The sequence below is a fragment of the Cyanistes caeruleus genome, unplaced genomic scaffold (assembly GCF_971803275.1).
Source record: "Cyanistes caeruleus unplaced genomic scaffold, bCyaCae1.hap1.1 HAP1_SUPER_30, whole genome shotgun sequence".
NCBI classification, from domain to species: Eukaryota; Metazoa; Chordata; class Aves; order Passeriformes; family Paridae; genus Cyanistes; species Cyanistes caeruleus.
This window is the reverse complement of record NW_028256295.1, coordinates 1,891,158-1,915,543: the sequence shown is the minus strand read 5'-3', so window position 1 is coordinate 1,915,543 and position 24,386 is coordinate 1,891,158. Positions and strand designations below refer to the sequence as shown.

Genomic DNA, 24,386 nt, shown 5'->3' with positions numbered 1-24,386 from the left:
TTCAATCAGTGCTACCCACTGTGCTTTTGTCACGGGGAACTCAGGATTTTTGTTTCAGGCATCATGATCAGTAGAGATCAAAATGCTCCCAAGTCCCTGAGCACAAAATCAAGGAGAATGAAAGCCACACAGGTCACATTTGCAGTGCTCAAACACAGCCCTGTTGCTGCTGCTGCTGCTGCTGAAATAGAATCAACTGACAGAGGCCATCACAGAAATTGCCTCTGCAGTGGCAAATAAAATGAAAAAATCCTCCAGGAGAAAGAAAAACCAGAACTTCCCAATTCACTTCATTGTTTCTTCTGAGCAGCAGCAGAGAAAAAGGAACAGGGCACCTTTCAGGCAGCTCCACAAGCTCAGGGTTCTCATTTCTTCGGGAATCTGAGATGCAATTGGCCTTGTTAAAAGGATAAAAGCAAAGGGAATAAATTGGGAATTATTAGGAAAAAATGACCCTTCTTACACACAAAGTTCACCAAGTCATTCCCTGCATTTCTCCTTTTCACATTCTTTCTCTCATCCACTGAGAGCTCCAGCTTATCATGTTCTGCTGCTTATCATCAACTGATTGTGCTCTTGATTTCTCCCACTGCAAGAGATGTAGAATCATCTCAACTGAACACAGAAACAAACTCCCTCTGTCAGCCCATCTTCATGTTCCAGATCACTTTCCAGATGTCCATGGGGCTGTTGGAATGATGAGCTCTCCACTGCTGGCTGCAGGCTCTGGAGATTCTTTCTCCACATTCAGCCAGGCTTGTATTCCCCAACAATTCCTGGTAGCCCATCATGTTTTCTTTGGGTAGAAGAGGAACAATGAAAACCTCACCAATGGCACAACTCCCCTGTGCACAAGGAAAAGAAAGAACAAGTTGTCAAGTTCTTCAAACATTTGTCCTGCTTTGCTGCAAGAGTTGTGCTGCACTCACAGTGTGGGGAGCCAAGAGAAGCTGCAGCTGGGGGCACATCTTGTGACAGGAGCTGCGCCTTGTTCTCCAGGACAGGTTTTTGGAAAGAACAGACGGGACTGGGGAGAAGATTCTGGGAAAATTGAAACGGCTTTTTTAAGAAATGAAAATAAAATCCAAAGAAACAACCAATATGTTTTTCTCTATTTTTCTCTATTTATTTTTATGTTTCCCTTTTCCATCTTGCACTGTTTCTCCATCGCATTCATTCCAAATGGCTCTCACCTCTAAGATCTGAGACTTGGCAAGTTTTAGACACTGTAAAATACCCTGAGCTATAGCCAGTTTGCCTTGCCCTGTTTTCCTTGGAAAGCAATGCTGGAGACACAAGTGCAGTGCTCGGCTCAGGTACAAATTCTGCATTCAGGGAATGTGCTCAGACGGTGTCTGAGCCTCAGCAGGGACAAGGCACAGCAGCAGCCAAGGGCATTGCTGTGCCCCTGTGCAGGAGTCCAGACTCTGGCTCTTGGCTCACCAGGGCAAAGTTGCCGTGTTTGGCCAGGCTCAGGGGCTGCCCGGGGAGCGCGGGGCTCGGGGCGGGGCCGAGCGGGCAACGGACAAACGGACACGGGGACAAACGGCCCCGGTGCTTCAGTTGCAGCGGCAGCGGCGGCAGCAGCGGCGGCAGCAGCAGTGGAAGCAGACAAAAAGCGAATTTCTTGACTCCGTCGATTCTCCTCTCCCTCTCCCACTGTCCCGCACCCCATCCCCGTCTCCCTTTTCCTGTGTCCCCTCCTCTTCCAGGTTCCCCTCTCCCCGTGCCCACCCGGGCCACGCCCCCAGCCCGCCCCCGGCCCCGGGTGGGGCTGCCCCGGCCCCGTCCCCGTTCCCGTCTCCGCCCATCCCGCCGAGGTCTCCTCTTCGCCTGGCTCTGGCTGTGCTGGGCGGGCATCAGTGCCAGGGGCTGGGGCGGCATCGCCGCCCTTTGGCTCCGCCTGGCCCGACCCCGACCCCGACCCCGACCCCGGCCCCGGCCCCGGCCCCGGCCCCGGCCCCGGCCCCGGCTCCTCCCGGGGCCCGCGGAGGACACAGGCGGTGCGGCCGCTGCCGCCGCCTCCGCTGCGGCTTCCCCGGCCCGAGCTCCGCCGCTGTCGCGTTCCAATGAGGGAACGCCTGCGGGTGCCCGGCCCGGGGAGCTCGGGGAGCGCTCGGGGGCCGTTCCTGGCCCCGGGCCGAGCACTGACGGCCGCGTCTCTTCCCCAGGGAAGGCGCAGCAGGCCCTGCAGCAGCGCTACCGAGTGGGGTCACTGCTGGGGCGCGGCGGCTTTGGCAGAGTTTTTGCGGCCACTCGGCTCTCGGACGGACTCCCGGTGAGCAGAGGGGCCGGCGGCGGGCGGAGGAGGAGGAGGGGGCGGAGGAGGAGGATGGGGCTGGACACGGTGGGCGGTGAGCTGAATCCGCTGTTCCCTTTGGCTTGCAGGTGGCCATCAAAAAGGTGCCACGGAACCGCGTCCGGCACTGGGGCGAGCTGGTGAGTGAGCGGGGCCAGCGGCAGAAGCCGGGCCGTGCCGGGCGGGGATGAGCCGGGGCCCGGCAGGGTGGGAGCCGCCAGGACACCTGCAGGGAGAGCGGGCGTGGGGCCAGCGGAGGGCACAGAGCATCCCGGGCTGGCTGAGGGCTTCCCGAGCCCTGGCACGGCCTCAGCCCCACTGAGGGCACCGTGCTCCTCCCGCAGCCCGACGGCACCAGCGCACCCCTGGAGATAGTGCTGCTGGACAAGGTGTCCACAGGCTTCCCCGGTGTGGTGCAGCTGCTGGAATGGTTTGAGCTCCCCAACACCATCGTGATGGTGCTGGAGCGCCCGGAGCGGTGTCAGGACCTGCGGCGTTTCATTCGGGCACGGAGGTTCCTGTCCGAGGAAGAGGCGCGGGAGCTGTTCCAGCAGGTGCTGGCGGCCGTGCGGCACTGCACCAGCTGCGGGGTCCTGCACCGAGATATAAAACCTGAGAACGTCTTGGTAGACCTGGACACCGGCGAGGCAAAACTGATCGACTTCGGCTGTGGCACCTACCTGCAGGACACAGCCTACACTCAGTTTGCAGGTGAGCCCACACAGGGGTGGTGATCCTGGCATCTCCTGGCCCAACCTGGGTGTGGCAGCAGGGATTCTCCCAGGACTAGGGCTGGGGATGGGGCAGCCAGCCTGACAAAATCCCCCGTGGGTGGGGGTAGCAGAGAGGGGGAGGCAGAACCTGTGCACCAGCTGGTTTGGTGTGCAGGTGAGAATGGGCTTGGACTGCTCTGCTCACCTGGTTTGCCTTGGTTCAAGATATTTTTTGGGCAATGTCAGCAGGGAGGATGTGGGTGTGGTTTTTCCCCAGCACTGAGTGGGTATTTCCCTTTGTGTGTCATGGTCAGGCCTTGCCAGGGTTTCTGCTGCCCTCTTCCAGCACCAGTGGCTTCTTTTCCAACCCCAGGTTTGTACCCAAGTCCCAGGTGCTGGTGAGAGGGCAGCAGGTCACCCCGTGTGCCACTGGGGCAGCCCCCACATGCCCAGGGATGCTGGGGCCAGGCTCTGGGAGCAGCAGCATCCCCCTGATGAGCTCCATCCATATTCCATAGGAACACCGTCATACAGCCCCCCGGAATGGAACGACTTCGGCTGGTACCATGGCGAGGCAGCGACCGTCTGGTCCCTGGGCATCCTGCTGCACGAGATGGTCTGCGGGGAGCACCCTTTCAGGAGGGGCAGGAACATCAGATGGGGCCAGCTCCCGCTGCCACAACGGCTCTCCCAAGGTGGATCCTCATCTCTGGGCACGGGGGGAACACCAGGGTTGGGAGACAGCAGCGGGCTCGTGAGCATCCCGCTCTGGCAGCTGCTGAGGAGGTGGCACATGTCCTGCTCTCCTGCTCTCCTCCAAAACAAAGAATTGATGGGAAAGTTTAGGCCCAGCTCTGAGCACATCCAGCGTGGCCTGGGCACGGGAATAGTGGGGCAAAGCTGACAGGAGCCTTCTCCAACTGACCAGTGGTTTGTGGTTTCTCTCCCCAGACTGCCAGATTCTGATCAGGTGGTGTTTATCCCTGAACTCCTTGGACAGGCCCTCATTAGAAGACCTGTCCTGTGATCCCTGGATGCAGGATATTCATCAGCCCTAGAAGAAGGGAGAGAGCCACAGGCACAGTGATGCAGGGACCTGGTAAGTTACAGCTCCACACATGCCCTGGCAATCAGCAGCAAAGAAACCCAGACTTTTTTGTCCTGCCTGTGTCACTGCACTGGGGTCATGGAATGGGAACACACAGCCCTTGTGCTGGAGCTGAGCTGCTCTGCCCAGCACTGGTGGGCACCATCTGAGCTGGTTTTGCTTGTCCTGCTTCACTGACAGCCGGGCCCTGGGCAGAACCCTGACAGCCTGGTGTCACCCCAGGGAAGAAGGAGCCCCTGGAGAAGCTGTACCAGGTGGGGCTGCTGCTGCTGGAGACATGGAGGACAGCAGCAAGGATGACAACCTCTTCCTCCACCTGGCCAGCGGGAGCTGGCGATGATGGACTTTGATTCTGGCACCTTCTTCAAAGCCAGGCTCCACAGGGAATTTTCAGGTAAGTCCAGACCCAGGGGGATGCTCCCAGATTTGTGCATTGGCTGGGAACCAAAGGTTTCCCTTTCACTGGGGCAGGTGCAACTGATTCCTCAGTGGCTGCCCAGCTGGTTTTTGGCAGGGCTGGGGGCGTGGGCGGAGGAGGTTACGAAATGGGAGTGGGATCCTGGCCCTGCCAACAGCCCCCAGCACCCACCGTGCCCCGGGCTGGGGCTGGGGCAGCCAGCCCAACACAAACAAACCCCCATGGCAGGAGCACAGGTGGGACTCCAGAACCTGAGCACGGCTGCTTTGCTGTGCAGGCAAGGAAGGGCTTGGGCTGCTCCACTCCCCTGCTTTGCTTTGGGATCACCGTGATTTTGGGGGACAGTGCAGGGGGAAAGGGAGAAAGCATGGGCTTCCCTCACCCATGGGTGGGTTTTTCCCTAGAATGTAGGGGTTGGGCCTTCCTCAAGCTCCTGACAGACATAAGATTTTTTACCATTTTTCTGGTTTCCCCTTTTTGTCTGTAACCTATTTTCATTAATTTGTTGTTTGTTTTTCTAAAGGAAGCGTTCTAGGTGGGGTCCAGTCTGGATCAGGAAGTGCTTGGGACCAGCTGTGGCGTGGATGGGCCGTGCCCTTGGAGAAGACTGAGGACATCGTTTGGGACCAGCTTTTCTTGTGGCAGCGGATGGTGTGAGGTGGGTCCTCATCTCCTTGGCATGGCTGGGACAAGAGCTTTTGGGAGATGGCAGCGGGCACAGGAGCATCCCGCTCTGGGCAGCTGCTGAGGGGCTGGATCTGCCGTGGCTGGCTGCAGGCTGGGCACATGTCCTGCCCTCCTGCTCTGCTCCCCAAGGCAGCAGTGATGGGCAGCTTTGGGCCCAGCTCTGAGCACGGCCAGCATGGCCTGGGCACCGCGGCTGGCTGGGACAAGGGGACAGGAGCCTTCAGCTGACGGGCGGTTTCTGCTTTCTCTCCTTGCAGCCGGGCTCTGCGGATGCTGAGGCTGCTCTGGGCTCTGCCAGGGCTCTGCTGGGCTCAGCACCGGGCCGGGATCAGCCAAAGAAGAAACGCTGTGACCTGCAGCAGAGACCTGAGCATTTTGGCAATGCAGCTCAAGTCCGCAGAGTGTCCACCTCCAAGGGAAAACATGACACCTTCCAAAAATTAAACTTGTTCCATAACTTCTGAAATGAAATCCATCTGCTGGGATGACCCCAAATGACATTTTTCATCTTGCTCAAGCTGTAGCTCAGCCCTTCTCTGAACAGTTCTGTCCCCACACCTGCCTTTTACTTCACAACTGCTCCCTCCTTTCCCCCAGTGAGTTCCCAGCCCATCACAGTCTCCATCACACTGCAGCCTTCCTTGATGCCCCTCACCACAAGGAAGGCCAAGCCCCAGTCTCAGGGACTCATCCTGTCAGTGGCTGAAGAGCAGCAATGTCTGTCTGTGCCAGGAGCTCTTGGATGTCTCTGTATCCATGGACAGAAGGGTCTGTCTGTGCCAGGGGCTCTTGGATGTCTCTGTATCCATGGACAGAAGGGTCTGTCTGTGCCAGGGACTCTTGGATGTCTCTGTATCCATGGACAGAAGGTCTGTCCTTGCAAAGGTTTCCATAATATCTTGGTACCCATGAGTATGGAATGAACACAGAGTGAAAGTGTCAGTCACGTTGTTTGCACACTCCTTCCTTTCCATACAAGACACATCCATGCACACCCCCACGTACAGATATATTAAAAGGAGAGGGATGGATAGAGATTTCCCACAGAGCTCTAACTTTGGCAGAACTCACCTTGTAAGCCATGGCCAGGGCATTTTTTTCCCAGCTCTGTGTCAGTAGGTGTCCAAGAGCTGAAGGGAACAGCATTTAGAAGCAGTTTCAGGATTTCTAGGCAGGAAAGGGAGCTGACAGCCATCCACATAACTCACCATATTCGTCGGGATGGGCTGCTGGTTCTTTAGGAATATGGCACAGTGGAGACACGAGACTTGGGATAATCCCAGCTCTCTGTGGATCTGTGCAAAGGTGGAGCAGCAGAAACACCTTGTGTCTTCTTTGGGGACACAGGGTCCAAGGAGCTGGGGTGGCAGAGCGTGACCTGGGCTGGTGGCAGGTGAAGTCCCATTTCATGACATCCCGGAGTGGCACAGGACAAAGCTCCAAGCACCCACAGCCCCACTGAGGAAGTCCTTGGAGTGCTGCACATCCCATAGGAAAAGCTGCATTCCCTCAGTCCATTGGGATTTATCACTTCCATTTGCAACACTTGAGGTCCAAGTTTCAAAGTGCAAAATTTTTACACTCAAGACACAGTCATGAAGAACATGTATTTCAATTTCCTATTCCTTTAACTGCAGTGTAAAATATCTTGATATTGGAAATCATCCATCAAATCTGTAAAGGAAGGCAGCTAATGGATCCTTTCCACTAGCACGTGTACAAACTAAGGAACTAAAATCAAAGCTGAGTTCTCTTTTTCAAAAGATCAGTTACCTCTTTCTTACTCCAGAGTTATAGAAGATTTTTCACTACACATTTGGGGGTAATTTTTATCTGTCATATTTTTTTTACGTTTTCTTTTTTGGTTTTTTTTTTTTGGTTTTTTTTTGTGTATTTGGGTTGTTGGGCTTTTTTTACAGAAAACATGTCCTAGAAAAGGCATGTCCTTTGCTCCTGGTTCCCGTGTGGAGCAGCTCCCTTCCCGCTGGCTGAGCTGCTCAGGCAGAGCCTGGCAGCTCCTGGCCCTGCAGGGCTGAGGCTTTTCCCCGTTGCTGGGCACAGACTGATGGAGCAGCACTGCTGAACACGGGCACACGCAGAGGGAGCAGAGCAGCTGCCTTTGCCCACCTGAAGCTCCAAGGCCAAACTCTGAGCAGGCACGGCTGCAAGAGACTCGCAGGCTCCCTGTTGGCTCTGCTGCCCCACTTGTGCCCGGCCCAGCTCTGCGGGAGGCAGAGGGAGAACAAGGGGCAGCTCCCTCCCAGCCCCAGCCCAGGGACCCCTCCAGCCCCGGGCCTTGGGCCACTGTCAGCACCCGCTGCTCCAGCCACCGCTTCTGCTGGCACTGACAGCAACAACCAAACTGGGGCTGGTCCCCAGGGAGCAGCAGCAGTGCCTGGATCTGATCCCTCAGCCTGGGGCAGCCCCCTGGGGGAACAGAGGGCACAGCAAGAGGGACAAAACCAGGCAGGGGCAGAGACTGGGAAGAGCCAGAGCTGGGAGCAGCAACAGCTGCTTCATTGCACTCCTGGAGAAAGCTCTTGGCTGGCTCAAAGCACTGAAAGGTGTGAAAGGCAGAGAGGAGGCCACACCAAACAATGCTCCTGTTTTCACACCCTCCTGTAATAAATGGAAATGATTTGTCCTATCTAAAGTGTAACTATTTGTAAAGTTATTATTAGGAGCAATCAAGGGAATTGGTGTTACAAGGCAGATGTACCCCTCTACAGATGTTACATGTTAAAATTAAGATAGAGGATGTAGATTTGAGATAAGAAATATCCTAAGACAAAATCGACCTTGAGATGGATAAAGTTGGAACAACTTTAGGCATAGGGCCTGAAAATTATAAAATATAAGACTAATTAGTGGAGCACAATGCTTACATAGATAACACAACGCTTAGGACACATGCACAGCCTGTAAGGTTATCCAGAGGACAACGAGGATGAGTGTAAGCCTTTGTCCAAAATACCACTAAAAGAAGACTGAAGACCCCCTAGCAACAAGTGAAGCATGCACCATGAAGAATAGTGATGTAAAATTAAAGAATTAGAAATTGGAGGAGACTTAGGGGAAACATGAATGAATATTTATAAGCATACAGTATATAAGTTTAGTTTGAATTTCTTTGTTTCATACTTGAGGTGCTGTAAGAAGCCCTCTCTGTACCCCGGTCAGTTTTGCTTATGCTTTAATCATAATTACTGGAAAGCTATATTCATATATTTATTCATATATATATATATATACATATGTGTATATATATATATGAATATATTCACTAAATTGTACTCTTTTACTACATTGTATTCCTTCTATATCAAATTGCTATTAAATCCACTAAATTGTATTATTTTATTAAATTGGATTCTTGTATTCAATTCACTAAATTGTATCATTTTTTTCCGTATTATTAAATTGCTGTTAACCCAATAGCCCTAGCTGTCCAAATATTAATTTCATTTATGACACTGCCCATGGGTGAGTTACAGCCACAGCGAGAGGGAGGAGGAGATGATCCCACCCATGGCTGCTGCTGGCTCCAGACATTTGCTGAGATAAAGCTGAGCCAGAGCTTCAGCATCTCTCCCAAAATCACAGAATCACAGAATGCCTTGGCTTGGAAGAGACCTTAAAGTTCATCTCATTCCATCCCCTGCCATGGGCAGGGACACCTTCCACTGTCCCAGGCTGCTCCAAGCCCCATCCAACCTGGCCTTGGACACTTCCAGGGATCCAGGGGCAGCCACAGCTTCTGTGGGCAAGCTCTGATCTCTGCCCAGGTGAGCAGGGACAGGAGCCGAGGGAACGGCTGGAGCTGGGCCAGGGCAGGGCTGGGCTGGAGATGAGCAAAAGCTTCTTCCCCCCCAGGGGGCTGGGGCAGTGCCCAGGCTCCCCAGGGAATGGGCACGGCCCCGAGGCTGCCGCAGCTCCAGGAGCCTTTGGCCAGCGCTGCCAGGGATGCACAGGCTGCGATTGTTGGGGTGTCTGTGCAGGGCCGGGGGCTGCACTCCATGATCCCAATGGGTCCCAGATGCCAGCTCAGCCCCTTGTGCAACTCTCACCCTTTGGCTCAGCCTTTGTGTCCCCTGGAGGCGCTGGCAGAGCTGATGGGGTGGGGCAGGAGCGGGGCAGCCCCAGCGTTCCCCTGGCAGTGACAGCACAGCCGGGCCAGCAGCCCCAGCGTTCCCCTGGCAGTGACAGCACAGCCGGGCCAGCAGCCCCAGCGTTCCCCTGGCAGTGACAGCACAGCCGGGCCAGCAGCCCCAGCGTTCCCCTGGCAGTGACACCACAGCCGGGCCAGCAGCCCCAGCGTTCCCTGCCTGGAGACGCTCCAAGGGAAGCGGCCAGAGCCGCGTCCAGTCAGCGGAACTGAGCGGCCACTGAGCACCCCCGGCCTGGGCTGCTGTGGATTCCTCTGCACACAGCTCGGGGAAGGTGCCCTTGGCCACCCCCACAGTGCCACAGACAAGTGTCACACACAGTTACACAGCTCTGCCCACAGCTCACAGGGGGAGATAATTTAAAAAAACAAACAAGCACAGCGCCGGGAAGGTCTTTGTGCACCGAGGCTTTGCTGCAGCCAAGGAAAGCTCCTGGCTCAGGGTCACCTTTCCTGCTCGGCCAGAGCCCCGAGTGCCCCAGCAGCAGCAGCAGCAGCAGCAGCAGAGAATGGCAGCATTGCCACGGGCTGGCTCAGGAAGGGGAGATTTCCCCCTGGAGAGAGGCTCCTCTGCCGGGTTTTGCATTCAGGCAGCTGCAGATCCCTCAGCTCTGGTTGCACAGCAGCTGGAAATGCAAGTGCAGGAGCTGTGTTCATGGCCAGCCCCAGCGGGTGACAGCAAGGCCAGGGCCCTGGCAGTGGGACATTTGCAGGGAGCGGCTGCAACAAGCGCTGGGGGCTGGAAGTGTGTGCAGAAAACAGCCCGGGGGTCTCCGGCCCGAGGCCAAAGGAACAAAGTTTCAGTTCTGGCCTCCGCAGGGAGCACCAAAATGGCTCCTTTGCAGGGCGAGGTTCCACTGGCGGGTGTTGCAGGGCCCCCAGAGGAGAGCCCAGGGTGTCCAAAGTGCCTGGGCTGGAGCAGCTTTCTGTCCCGCTCCGGGGGCATTCCCGCGGCCTTGGGATCCCTGGGAAGGCGCAGGAGAGGCTGGAAGCGGTCGGTTTGTGGGTTTGGGGTTTGGATTGTTTTTTGTGGGGGGCCGGTTGTGATTTTGGTGTTTTGCGGGGCTGGGGGAATGTTTTTTTGTGAGCTGTGCCCAGCGGTTTGCAGCCCCGCGGGTGCGGGGAGCGCTGGCGCAGGCCCGGCCCGGGCGGGGCGGCCCCGGGCGGGCTGTGGGACCCGGGAGCGGCCGGGCGGGCCCGGAGCCGCCGCCTCGGGCCGGGAGCCCCCCGGGCAGAGCTCTGTGCTCGGGGCCGAGGCCCGGGCAGCGCTGGGCGGCCCGTGGGCCCCCGGCACAGGCGGGTCCGTGTGGCCGGGCCGGCGCCGTGTCCGCAGCGGGCTCTGAGGGGAGCGGCAGACAGAGAGGGGGAGCAGCAATACAAACTTGACCCGCAGCAATCCAGACAGGGGGGGCTCCCAGGACCCCACAGTGGAGAGACCAGAGAGGGTAAACGCATGGATGGGTGTTTTTGGTGAATCTTGACCATTTGTGTATTTTAGGGGACTGAATACTAGTGTTTTGTTGGTTTATATGGGCACCAGATGCCCGGTGACTTCTAGGGAAGGACTTGGAGAGTAGGAAACCCCTAACCCAAAGTGCTCATCCATTGCATTTTCTGAAACCAGGATTTCTCATTCCTAAACTTTGGCTGGATGGAGAAGGAGGCTGCAAGGAAGAGGAAGATGTCCCAGGACACCCAGGCAGGTGAGGAGGAAGTCAGTGCCCCTTTCCCCCTCTCTCCTGCTCCATCTCCCAGCCCAGCAGGGCCCCCGGCTGCAGGACAACCCCGCTGCCGACGCCGTCCTGCCGGGGACGCACTGGGGGGATCTCCTTCCCCTTCCCTCTGGCACGGAGGCAAATCCCATCCTCTCCTTGTCCTTCCTCCCCCAGACAAGGAGCTGAGGATGGAGACCAGGGAGGACAAATCCCCACGGCAGAACCTCGTGGAAGAGGCAATTTTGAGCAGCTCCACAATGCAGGAATCCAACAGGGAGGAAAATCCCCAGAGATCCCACAGGAGGAGGGGTTCCAAACCCATCCCAGGGTGCTCTGAGGAGGAAAGACCCACCCTGTGCCGGGAAGGCGGCCAGAGATCCAGCCGGGGCTCTGAGCTGGTGGTCCATGAGCAGCTTCAGGATGGGGAGAAGCCCTACAAGTGCTTGGAGTGTGGGAAGAGCTTCAGCCAGAGCAACAGCCTGATCTGCCACCAGATGATCCACACTGGGGAATGGGCCTACGAGTGTGGGCAATGTGGGAAGGGCTTCAGCTTCAACTCCCACCTCATCATCCACCAGTGCATCCACACTGGGGAGAGGCCCTACGAGTGTCCTGAGTGTGGGAAGAGGTTTCAGACCATCTCCCATCTCCTCCTGCACCAGCGGATTCACACAGATGAGAGGCCCTTCCGCTGCCCCGACTGCAGGAAGGGCTTCAAGCACAACTGCACCCTCATCAGGCACCGGCGCATCCACACTGGGGAGAGGCCCTATGAGTGTCCCCAGTGTGGGAAGAGCTTCTCAGACAGGTCTAACTTGGCCAGACACCAACGGAGGCACCACTAAGGGAAGCCCGGTGAGTGCCCCATGTGCAGGAAGAGCTTTCTCCACAGCTCCAGCTTCATCCCACCTTGGAGGACCAACATTGGTAAGAGACCTGGTGATCCATGTTCCCTGGGATCCATGCTGGGAAGACACCTGTACCTTTTCCTGCCCATGGCAATGTCATGATGTGGGATTAAAGAACATGAGGGTCTGTCCACGGCCCTGTCAGTATATTCAATCCCATCTCAGGTCATTGCCAGGGGCAGGAAAAGGACTCCCTCTCTCTCACCAGAGGAGAAGAGTGTCCTTTTTTGGCAGGAGGAAATACATGGCCAGGAAGAACCAGTCGGTGGCATTTTAGTTTTCCCTGTAAATAATTTGTCTTATCCCTTCTGTTACCAGAATTATTTCTGATGGTGTTAATTCCTCATCTCATGGCTGTTCTCAATAAATTGTTCTTATCCCAGCCTGGGATCTTTGCCTTTTGTGCTTTCCACGGCAGGCGGGAGGGAAGCGAGCGGCAGCGCAGTTTCAGCAGGAGCAGGAAATTGGGGAATGCCATTCCTGAAGCCCAGCCCATGGAAACCGAGCATCCCAGCTGGTGCCAGGCCTGGTTGCCATGGCAGCAGCCTTGGGAGCGGGTCCCTGGCTGGGGGCTGCGGGAACCTCTTCCCTCTGGTGCCCAGGGACAGGAGTGGAGGGAGCGGCTGGAGCTGAGGCGGGCAGGTTTAGGCTGGATGTGAGGAAAAGGTTTTTCCCGCGAGGCTGCTGGGGCACTGAACAGGCTCCCCAGGGAAGGCTCCCAGCTCCAGGGCTGGCTGAGCTCCAGCAGCGTTTGGCCAGCGCTGCCAGGCCCAAGCTGGGATTGTTGGGGTGTCCTGTGCAGGGCCAGCAGTTGGACTGAAGGATCCCCATGGCTCCCTCCCAACTCAGCCAGTTCTGTGGCTCTGGGATCCCATGAGCCTGGGGATGGGACGGCAAATGGTTGCCATGGCAACGGGCTCTGGCTCCAGGTCTGAGCTGGTGTCCATGGCAACCACCCCTGGCATGGGGTCTCCATGGAGCTGCCAAGGGACTGACCATAGCAACAGGGGGCTGGTGATGGTTGCCTGCTAAGGATCAGATTTGTTGCAGGCCCTCAGAGGGGCTCCATGGAGACATTCCAATAGACTCCAGGCTGTTCAAGAGCTGCAATGTCACAGGCAGAGACAGGGGCTCCACAGAGACCTCCCAGGTGTTTCTGGGGATGCTGAAGAGCCGTGTGGTCAGACGCAGTCCCAGCTATTCCATGGTGACATCCCAGGGGACCCTGGGCTGCAAAGGCACCGCTCTGTCACAGGCACTCCCGGGGGCTCCGCGGTGACATCCCAGGAGTCCCCAGGCTGCCAAAGAGCTGGGATGTCACAGACACTCCCAGGGCTTCCTGTCATGGTGTTGGGGGTTAGGTGTCCTTTTTTTTTAGTTCTGGCTTGCCCGTGGAATTTTTACCCATTAGTTGCGGGGACAATCTAACTGTGGATACTTGGTGGGTGGTCGACAAAAGACAAACAGTGGCCGGGCCCAGGGAGGGAAGGGGGGCAGGAAAAAAAGGAGGGTGAGGACAGTTTGACTGGCTTTCTTCAGCTTTGGGGAAAGACATATTTGGGCACGGAGCTGCTGCGGTGGGGAGAAGGGAATTTTGCCATCACCCAGACGGAGCTGCTGCTGCTTCTCCTTCTCCCCTCTTTGTTGGTGGCCTCACACCCCCTGTCCTGCCGGGACGTGTGGCAGTGCCAGGCACCGCCGTGGAGCTGCTGATCCACCTCAGCCACCGGCCCAGGATCTCAGCTCATCCCTGCTGTTCCAGCTGAGTGTTCCTCAGAGCCCTGCAGGAGCACCGGGACTGCCCGCCCGAGGGGTTTGTGAAAACAAAGGCTCTCCTCCATCCCATCTCAGCCAAGAAAGCTGTCATGGGGTCCCTGGTTCTGTTTTCTTGCTAATGCTGTAGTTAATGTTATTTATTTGCCTGGTTATAAATACTAATAAAGAACTGTCATTCCTATCCCCAGATCTCTGCCTAAAGGCCCCTTGATTTCAGAATTATAATAATTCAGAGGGAGGGGGTCTACACTTTCATTCCAGGGGAGGCCCCTGCCCTCCCTAGCAGACACCTGTCTTCTAGAACGGAGACACTATGCCAGCAGGTTTACAAAGGGAACTGGGATCTAAGCTGTGCCCTCTGAACCAACAGAGCCAGTCTCCCTTCAGGGTGAGAAGCCACAGCCTCAGTTATAGCCCCAGGTGCCTCCTGTGCCCCAGAGAATGGCCCGGCTCACCTGGCCCGGCCTGGCCTGAGCAGCCCGGACTGGCCTCAAGGGATGGGCTCCACCTGCCCGCTGTGCCCACAGGCCGGGCCCCAAGGCTCACAAGAGGCTTCCTCCCAGCTTTGCAAAACCTCAGCCAAGACTGTCCCCTTTGCTGTGCTGAGAAGAGTAAAAAACCCTCTCAATTTAACCCTGCTGCACTCCTCATGGGGGATCCCTGCACACCTCAGGAGAGCCCAAATTTTCCCTGTGTGCCTTATGAGGTGCAGGCCCAGGTGATGCCACTGAAGGAAATGTACCCTCACAGCCCAGGGACGCTCAGCATGGGCTCCCCCAGCCCCTCAGGGCCCCACCGCTGGTCACAGCAGCCCCTGCCTGGCTCCTGCCTGCCCACACCGTGGGCACCCCCAGCTGTTCCTGGACATGGAGCTCAGCCAGGGCTGGTGCTGTGTGGGCTGTGCTGGTGGTACCAGCCGGACACTGGGGTGACAGCTCCATCTCTTTATTAGAACAAAAAGCATGGGCCAACCCCTGCTCTGGTGCACAGGGGCTGCCCAGTTTCAGTCCTGGCAGGGACCAGGGCCAGGGGAGTCAGGGGCAGAGGGTCTCGCATGGGAGGTGGGGGTCTTGGGATGCCCTCAAGATGGGGATGCAGATGTAGCTTGGCACATGGGGACAGATGTGAAGAGCGGGGATGACAGATGCAGCTTCTCAGTGACCAAAGTCTTTCGCCAGTCTTCTGAAGATGCAGAGGTGCTCCTGTGGAGAGAGGAGGTGGCTGAGGCCCCCAGCTGCTGCTGGCACACAGAGACCCTCCTGCACAGCAGGGCCCAGAGCTGCCAAGGCTCTCCAGCACGGCTGGAGCTGCTGGCACAGCTTGGCCCAGCTGGACAGCTGCCCCTCAAGGCCCTGGAGAGCAGGGGATGGCTCTGGGCAGGGTCCCTGGCCAGGAGTGGGCCCCAGAGCACCTCTGCCTTTCAAGGGCAATCTCGTTCCTGCTCTTTCTCCTGCCCACCTTGCTTTGCCTCTGCCCGCTGCTCCTGGGGCTGCTCTTGGCCAGGCAGCCTCAGTGGCAGCCAGCACTGGCTGCAGCCCCAGCGGGCTCCCCAGGACAAGGCCCAGCAATTAAGAGGCCAATGAAAGGTCTGGGCAGCAGCAGAACTCTCAGCAGAGTGTTTTGGGCAACCAAGGACTAGCCACAAGTCCACAGCAGCCTCACTGGGAATGTCTCCTGACTATGAGCAGCCTTTCAAGAAGCTGTTGGAGGCCGAGATCAGCAAAACACTCACCGTTTTGTCTTCCAGCAATACCAGATTCCGGCACAGCACGCCATCAGGAAAAGTGCTCCACCAGCCACAATGGCCATTAACTTAATCAAACCATGTGTTCCCTGGTAGAAAACTCTTCTCATGCTTTCCCAGATATTCTGAGCATGTGCTGTGGTGCCGGCTGCATCTGTGGGAGCAACGGGCAGCGTGAGCCTGTGCTGTGCTCCACTGCTGAGCTGGCAGCACGCTGGATATAGCCAGGACATTCTCTGTTTCCCCCAGAGCTGGGGCTTGCAGGCACCTTGCCACCCCTTGGCACAAGACTTCTCAACCCCCTGAGCTGGAATGGCACAATTTCTCTGTGCTGTGCTGGTCTTCTCCAGGCAATACTTGTCAAAGACATGGATAAGGATCAGGAAAATGCCCAGGGTTTTGGAAATGCTCCAGGGCCCTCCCTCTTCCAAACAGACCCTAAACCTGAACTAGCCCAAGACTGGAAATTTTCAGGGGATCTCAGGGTGTGCATGGCCTGTGCTGCAGTTTGGGCTCCTGTCAGCTGATGCCAAATGCCTTCCTGCAGAGGCTGGGGAGAAATTGCAGCCAGGCCAGGCTGGGAAACAGCCCTGCAGGCCGTGAAAGCAGCAGTGGGGCAGTGAGGCTGACATGGATCCCTTCCTGCTGTGCCGGGCATGGTGTGTGCAGATGTGCAGAGAAAGCCCCCAGCCGCTGAGTCTCAGGAGAAGGCTGAGGGACATGGACCCACCACAGTGTCCCTCCAGATCATTCAGAATTATGTCCAGATATTTGAGTTCCCCCATTGCTACATTACTATCTCCTATAGGTTTGTTCTTCTTCCTCAGGGGAACATAATATAAAGTATTTCTATTTCCCAGGAATGGATCCCACAGAACCAGTGCTCAGCCTGTGGGATCAGCAGGGACACACCACACCCCTGTGATGGGAGCTGGGCTTGCTTGCAGAATCCAGCTCAGGAGCTGGGAAAGTCCTTGCTGCAGACACACTGTGACTCAACAGCCACAGAAGCTTCTCTCATCTCTTCTGTACAGGCAGCACTGAGCCACAGGAGCAGTGAGAGGATCACACAGGACGAGGGCACACACGTGCACGGCTCTGTCCTGGCACCTGCAGCGATGCTGCCCTGGCCGAGCCTTGAGCTGGCAGCTCTCCCAGGGGGAAAGGCCTTCACTTACCCTCATAATCTTCCTCATCATCAGGCTCAGTAACTGATATGGACGGGGAATCCAGATCATCCTCATCATCAGGTTCATCTGCAAAGAAAGGCAGGACAGAACAGCTCCTGTGACACTGCTGAAGATTCTTCTTCATGCTGGAGTGGCAGTGAGTGCATCTGGGTGATTGGTGCCCTCCAAGGCACTCCCTCATCTCCAGCTTCCACTCAGGAGCAGGAGCAGGGGGACCACATGACTGCAGGGGCCCCACAATGGGATGGAAGGAGCCCCTTGAATGGAAGTCAGGGGAGAAAGGACTCCCTGGAGCTGCCAGCAGCTCTGAACTGAGCCCCAGGCAGGGCCAGGGCTTGGCAGCTGGAGCAGGAGCATCTCAGGTTCCCTGGGGCCAGAAATGAGCCACACAAGGCACAGCCCTGGGGCACAGCCCTGGGCCTGGCCCTTCCCTCTCTGCTCTTTTCCATGGCTGCACAGGGCACACGGAAGGTGACATTGGCATTGCACAGTGGAAGAAGATTGACAGCTAAATGCTCCTTCCTCCCACTGACAGCAATGCTGTGGGATCACTCAGGGCTCCAGAAGGGAGCAGGGCGAGGTTTCCAGAATCCATCAACCTTCAGACTCTCAAGGGAAATGGCACATGAGTGAGCTCTTGCCACCTTGACACTGACTGTTCTGTGCAGAAAGGGACATTGAGAACTTGCCTCCAGCATCTGGCAAGGTCTTCAAACCACCATCTACCACCACTTTCAGATGCTCCATGTCACGATCCAAATCTAGAAGGGAGCACAGATCAGAACCATTCCATGGTGTGCTGGGATCCCCTTCTGCCTTAGGGAACTGGGCACTGCAAGGGGGTCAGGTAAGGCTGTGGGAGCCAGATGTCAATGGACATGGCCAAAGCTGCAGAGGAGCCTGAGGAAAGCTCTGGACTGGCTCTGGAAATTCTCAACACCTTTTCCATGCTCTGTGCAAAATCCCTGAAAGGCAGGCACTGCCAAGCAGCAGAGATGGCAGCTCAAGCCTCAGCAGGGCTCAGGCCCAGAGACACAGCAATTACCTCCTGGGACTGTGCCTGGCATGGCCTCCCTTCCTGCAGCAGAGGCTGCCCATGAGCCACTGCTTCCTCCGGGAAACGCCGCCTTCAGCACAGCCTTTGGGTTCATCTCTGGAGAAAGGAAGAGCCACAGCTGGATCAGATAGAACCATTCCCCACTGGGGAGGTGGCATGTTCAAAAGGCAGTATTTGTCAAAGTCATGGATAAGGATAAGGAAAACACCCAGGTTATTGGGGCTGGCCAGGGTCCTCCCTCCTCCAAACAGCCCCTACACCTGATCCAGCCTGAGACCAGGAAATTGCAGGAGATCTCAGGGTGTGCATGGCCCATGGTGCAGTTTGGCTCCCTGTCAGCTGATACCAAATGCCTTCCTGCAGAGGCTGGGGAGAAGCTGCAGCCAGGCCAGGCTGGGAAACAGCCCTGCAGGGCATGAAAACAGCAGCAGGGCAGCAAGGCTGCCATGGATCCCTTCCTGCTGTGTTGGGCACTGCGTGTGCAGATGTGCAGAGAAAGTCCCCAGCTGCTGAGTCTCAGGAGAAGGCTGAGGGACATGGACCCACCTTGTCCTTCTTGCAGAATTTTCTTCAGCATTTGCCTCATGGGTTTGGATGGCTCATGGGGTTTCATAACTCCTGTAGCTTTGGTATTTCCTCTTGAAGGACCTTAGAGGAAAATAATTCCATTTCCCAGGAATGGATCCCAGAATGCCAATGCTCAGCCTGTGGGGTCAGGAGGGACACACCACTCACCCCTGTGATGGGAGCCAGGCTTGTGTGCAGCAACCAACCCAGGAGCTGGGAAAGTCCTCCCTGCAGACACACCTGTAACTCAACAGCCACAGAAGCTTCTGTCATCTCTTCTGATCTGAACAGGCAGCACTGAGCCTCAGGAGTGGTGAGAGGATCACACAGGGCGAGGGCACACATGTGCATGGCTCTGTCCTGGCACCTGCAGCGATGCTCTCCTGGCCAAGCCTTGGGCTCTGAGCTGGCAGCTCTCCCAGGGGGAAAGGCCTTCACCTACCCTCACCATCTTTCAGAGCCTCAGTCCTGGGTGTGGGTTGGGAAGCCAGATCACCTTCAGCAAGAGGCTTGGCTGAAAAAAGAGGTAGGACAGAACAGCTCTCGTGGCTCTGTAGGAGACCCTCAGGCTCCCTGGGGCTGGCAAAGGAGCCATGCAAGGCACAGCCCCGGGACACAGCCCTGGGCCCGGCCCCTTCCCTCTCTGCTCCTCTCCGTGGCTGCACAGAGCACATGGAAGGAGACACTGGCATTGCACACGGGAAGAAGATTGACAGCTAAATGCTCCTTCTTCCCACTGGTAGTGACCTGTGGGATCCCTCAGGGCTCTTGAAGGGAGCAGGGCGAGGTTTCCAGAACCCATCAAGCCTGAGATTATGTTAAGAGATATGGCAAATGCTCTTGCCACCTTGTCATTTTGTGTTCTGTCAGTAAAGGGAATAGAAGAACTTGCCTCCAGCATTCTCCAAGATATTCAAAGTATCATTCAGTAGCACTTCCAAATAATTGAGGTTGAGTTCCAAATCTAGAAGGGAGCACAGATCAGAACAGTTTCCATGGTGTGCTGAGATCCCCTTCTACCTTAGGGAACGGGGCAGTGCAAGGGAGTCACGCTAAGGCTGTGGGTGCCAGATGTCAGTGGACATGGCCACAGCTGCAGAGGGGCCTGGGGGCTCTGGGCTGGCTCCTGGTCACTCTCCACCCTCTTTGCAGGCCCTGTGCAGCATCTCTGGGAGAGGTGGCTGGAGCAGCCCAGGCCCCGCTGGGGCCCTCTCTCTGCCACAGCTGAAAGAATTGTAAAAGCAGTGGGGAAGAACTACAGCAGGCAGTGCCACAACTGTCCCTCAGGCCCTCCCTCCCTCCTGCCCACGTTCTGCTGGGACAGCTCTCCCATCCCATAGGGACTGGGCCAGGCTCTTTCAGGATACAGTGGAGCCTTGCCCTCCCCCTCTGCCTATTCCCCACCATGGGCACCCCTTTGCAGCTGCTGCCAGGATTTGGGACCTGTCTCCCATGGAGGGACCCCAGCAGGACTGCTCAGTAGCCAAGTGCCCTGAGCCTGCTGGGGATAATTCCACTGGGCTGTGCCGGTCTTGTCCGGGCTGTGCCTGCACTGCCAAGCAGCAGAGATGGCAGCTCAAGCCTCAGCAGGGCTCAGGCCCAGGGGCACAGCAATTACCTCCTGGGACTGTGACTGTGCCTGGCATGGCCTCCCTTCCTGCAGCAGAGGCTGCCCATGGGCCACTGCTTCCTCCGGGAAACGCTGCCTTCAGCACAGCCTCTCCTTCCGTCTCTGGAGAAAGGAAGAGGGATACATGCATCAGGTGGGGCTGTTTGTTCCCCAACATGAAGGTGGCATCTTCAGGAGGCAATAGTCTTGTCAAAGATATGGGTAAGTTTCAGGAAGGCATCCAAACTTTGGAGCCAGGCCAGCCACATCTACCACAAGACTGGGAAATTGCAGGGGATTTCAGGGTGTGCATGGCCCGTGCTGCAGTTTGGGCACCCTGTCAGCTGATGCCAAATGCCTTCCTGCAGAGGCTGGGGAGAAGCTGCAGCCAGGCCAGCCTGGGAAACAGCCCTGCATGCTGTGAAAGCAGCAGAGGGGCAGCAAGGCTGCCATGGATCCCTTCCTGCTGTGCTGGGCACGGCGTGTCCAGATGTGCAGAGAAAGCCCCCGGCTGCTGAGTCTCAGGAGAAGGCTGAGGGACATGGACCCACCACAGCGTCTCTCCAAATCACTCAGCCTCTTGTCTCCTGTAGGTTTGTTCCTCCCTCTAGGAGGATCTTAACAGAAAGTATTTCCATTTCAGATGAATGGATCCCACAGAACCAGGGCTCAGCCTGTGGGATCAGCAGGGACACACCACTCACCCCTGCGATGGGAGCTGGGCTTGCGTGCAGCAACCAGAAAAGGAGCTTGAAATGTCCTCGCTGCAGACACACCTGTAACTCAACAGCCACAGCAGCTTCTGTCACCTGCTTCCTGCCAGGGTGTCAGTGTTTATTCCTTGTTGGGACAGTGAGAACGTACCTGCATGAGGCTCCAGAGGCAGAAAATCTTCATGAAGCCAAGCTGCTGGAGAAGCCTTCCTACCACCCTCATCTGGAAGGGAGCACAAACCAGAACCATTCCATGGTGTGCTGGGACCCCCTTCTGCCTTAGGGAACTGGGCACTGCAAGGGGGTCAGGTAAGGCTGTGGGAGCCAAATGTCAATGGACATGGCCAAAGCTGCAGAGGGGCCTGGGGGCTCTGGGCTGGCTCCTGGTCACTCTCCACCCTCTTTGCAGGCCCTGTGCAACATCCCTGGAGGGGCAGTGGGACCAGCCAAGGGCCCCTGAGGCCTCTGTCCCTCCCACAGAGAAAACCCTCCCTAAAGCCCTGGGGAAAACCATCCCCAACACTTCCCAGGGAGAAGGGAGCACTGTCCTGGGAAAGGGGGCTGAGGCCGCCGGCTCACCTGCTCGCCCTGCTCGCCACGGAGCAGCCTGGGCAGCCCTGTCAGGCAGGGCCACTGCCAGGAGGAGCAGGAGGAGGAGGCGCAGAGCAAAGGCCATGGTGCCTTGCCCACTGCCAGTCCTGCAGCTCTTGCTGCCACCACTGTCCTGACACCGCTGTCCCAATGTCAGCACCGCTGCTGCCGCCGCCGCTGCTGCCACAACAGTCGTGGTCAAGGACTGACTGCTCGGTCCTTGTGGTGCTGGGCAACCACGGGGCTCTGGGACCTCTGTGACCTCAGAGCCTGCTGTCACCTCAGCCTGCTGTCACCCCAGAGCCTTCTGTGACCTCATGGCCTTAGATGTCTGCCCCAAGTGTACTCCCATCTGTACTAGAGGACTGCTCTGACTGTGAATCTTTGACTTCATCAAAGGGTCATTGCTAAACAAAACCTTGGTTTTGCCTGCTGACATTGCTGGTCAGGCAGTGTCCCAGGAGATGCTCTTGATGGTTGCCTCTTTTCCTGGGCATGGCACTGGAGGAGGTCCAGGCCCAGGTGATGCCACTGAAGGAAATGTGCCCTCAGCCCAGGGATGCTCAACACAGACTCCCCCAGCCCCTCGGGGCCCTGCGTCTGGTCACAGCAGCCCCTGCCTGGCTCCTGCCTGCCCACACCAGGGTCAGCCCTGCCTGCTCCTGGACATGGAGCTCAGCCAGGGCTGGTGCTGTGTGGGCTTTGCTGGTGGTACCAGCCAGACACTGGGGTGAGAGCTCCATCTCTTTATTGGAAGAGAAGAGCTGTGCTGGGCCCTGCCCTGGCAGGAGGGACCCACCTTCAGTCCAGGCCACAGAGCAGGGCAGGTCCCTTCAGGGACACAGGGCCTTGCTGTGGGTGGTGGCAGCATCTGCACAGCAGCAAGCTGGTAATGCAGCTGTGACAGGGACATCACGTATGGGCACGGAGATGTGAAATGTGTGGTGCAGGTGTCCCTGAGGGAGGTGTTTGGCCTTTCCTGTGAAGCTGCAGAGGGGAACCTGTTGAGAGAGGAGATGGCTGAGGCCCCAGCTGCAGCTGGCACACAGGGACCCTCCTGCACACTGGGAGATTCTCACTGTGCTCAAAGTTTCCCTCTGAAGACTAAGAGCTGAATGTGGATGGGCTTAACAGCTGATCTGCAGGCCAAACAATTGAGGTAGCAAAAGGAGAAATTGAGAAAATACAAGTTTATCCATAGCAAGGAGGAAAGCAAGGCCGTTAGCATGGAAACCAATAAAAAGGGATATAAGGGGTATTTGCAGTTGTAATAAATGGAATTGGTTCGTGCTAACTAAATTGTAACTGTTATTAAAGTTCTTATTAGAAACAATCAAGAATCAGTGTTACAAAGCAGATGTACCCCTTTGCAGATGTTACATGTCAAAATTAAGGTACAGGATGTAGTTTAGAAGATAAATGGCGTCTCAAGGCCAAAATGGCCTTGAGATGGACCAAAATTAGAACAAATTTAGGCATTGGGCCTAAAGATTAGTAAACATAAAGCTAATTAGTAGACTAACACAACACAAGGCTTAGTACGCACACGCAGACCAGTAAGGTTATCCAAAGGACAATGAGGAAGAGGAGAAGCCTTCACCAAAAGACCACCAAAAGAAGACTGAAGACCCCCTAACAACAAGTGAGGCATGCGCCATGAAGAAAAGTGAGGTAAAGTCAGAAAAATTGGAAATAGGAGGAAACTTACAGGAAATATTAATGAATATGTATGAGCATACAGTATACAAGTTTAGCATGAAATGCTTTGTTTTGAATGTGAGGCAGGGTGGGAAACCTCTGTACCCTGGCCGGTTTTGCTTATGCTTTAATCATACTTTATTACTAGCAGATTAAATATATAAATTTTATTTTTTTATTAAACTGTATTATTTTACTAAACTGTATTCTTTTATACCACATTACTATTCAATTTAGTAAATTGTATTCATTTTCAATTAAACTGCCATTAAGCCGAGCGACCTAGCTGTCAAAATTCTAATTTAATTTATAACAATACTTTAACAAAGAAGGCTGTTACAACAACATTGGTATTTACCAAACACGACACAACATGAGCTATATTAACAAAGAAGGCCCCTTACGGTGACAACATCCTACTGCTCAAACTGTAAAACATCTTTGTGTACTGATCAGGGGGTAACGATTTACTCTTTACAATCCTGATGCTGAATGTCTCCTGAGGTCTGGTCACAGAGAAGAATGAGCCCCATGTGGGCTGCCCCTGTTTGGACAACCTGCTCCTCACCCCGAGCCTCAGCATGTCTGACATCGCCCACCTGGGACTGACATCCCAAAACATTGAAAACATTTCTCTTTATAATTTTTCTTTATAATTAAAATCTAATTAATTAATAAAAATAAAATTTTATTTTTATAATACTATTATTCTGTATTTTTATAACCTAATTTTTATATTTATATAAAAGAATTGTTACATTTTTAGCAACTAAAAACATTATCGGTCCTTGGTTCAAAGTAGCACATTTCCGTTCATTAATTAATTGACCACTATTTCTCCCTCTTTATGCTAATTATTCCTATTTTTAGTCCTTTGATCATCATTTTTATCATTTTCTCAGACAGGGTAAAAGGGACCACTTTGGGGTCCATGGGGACTTTTCTGGGGAACATTTGGGGCAGTTTTGGGTCTGGGGAGGGAATTTAGAGACAACCTGGGGGTCTGGAGGACACATGGGAAGCCGGGAGGGCATTTGGAGCGGCATTTAGGGATTCTGTGAGACAATTCGGGGTTCGGGGGAGCACTTGGGGGTCCAGGGGGGCACTTGGAGGTCAGGGAGGGGAATCTGGGGGCCCTTCGGGGTCCGGGCGGGCACTTGGGGGACTGTAACGGGGCTCTCTGGGCCGCGGGGGATGATGGGAGTTGTAGGCGCCGGTATAATGAGGCTTAATGGGGCCGCGGAGCATCACGGGAGTTGGAGGCTCAGCGCCAATAGGTTCCGGTAAGGCGCGGGGCATGACGGGAGATGAAGTCCCGCCCGGAATAGCGCTCTATGGGCGCCGCGGAGCATGATGGGAGCTGTAGTCCCGGAAGTGGCTCGGAAGGCGCGTTCGGCGGTGTGGGGAAGCGCTTGGAGAAGACTTCTG

At 55.8% G+C, this 24,386-nt stretch overlaps 2 protein-coding genes and 1 long non-coding RNA gene across 3 annotated transcripts in view; 2 read left to right on the top strand and 1 right to left on the bottom strand.

Annotated features, from left to right (window-relative positions):
- Window positions 1-5,691, top strand: part of LOC147645278 (serine/threonine-protein kinase pim-1-like) — a 39,088-nt gene extending 33,397 nt beyond the window's left edge. Inside the window, exons 2-9 of the mRNA XM_086874726.1 lie at window positions 1,471-2,278; window positions 2,389-2,439; window positions 2,644-3,010; window positions 3,531-3,707; window positions 3,964-4,111; window positions 4,301-4,514; window positions 5,062-5,196; window positions 5,483-5,691. Of these exons, the coding sequence (XP_086730852.1) occupies window positions 1,471-2,278; window positions 2,389-2,439; window positions 2,644-3,010; window positions 3,531-3,707; window positions 3,964-4,070 (1,510 nt within the window). The 3' untranslated portion in view covers window positions 4,071-4,111; window positions 4,301-4,514; window positions 5,062-5,196; window positions 5,483-5,691. The remainder of the gene's footprint in view (window positions 1-1,470; window positions 2,279-2,388; window positions 2,440-2,643; window positions 3,011-3,530; window positions 3,708-3,963; window positions 4,112-4,300; window positions 4,515-5,061; window positions 5,197-5,482) is intronic.
- Window positions 1-24,386, top strand: part of LOC147645273 (uncharacterized) — a 268,783-nt gene that overhangs the window by 128,095 nt on the left and 116,302 nt on the right. The window contains 1 exon segment of the mRNA XM_086874765.1: window positions 11,525-11,733. Within this exon segment, the coding sequence (XP_086730891.1) occupies window positions 11,525-11,733 (209 nt within the window).
- Window positions 14,719-15,687, bottom strand: LOC147645277 (uncharacterized). The gene is made up of 2 exons (XR_015282423.1): window positions 15,522-15,687; window positions 14,719-14,991 (listed from the first exon to the last, which is right to left on the bottom strand). It is a non-coding gene; the product is annotated as an uncharacterized LOC147645277 (long non-coding RNA).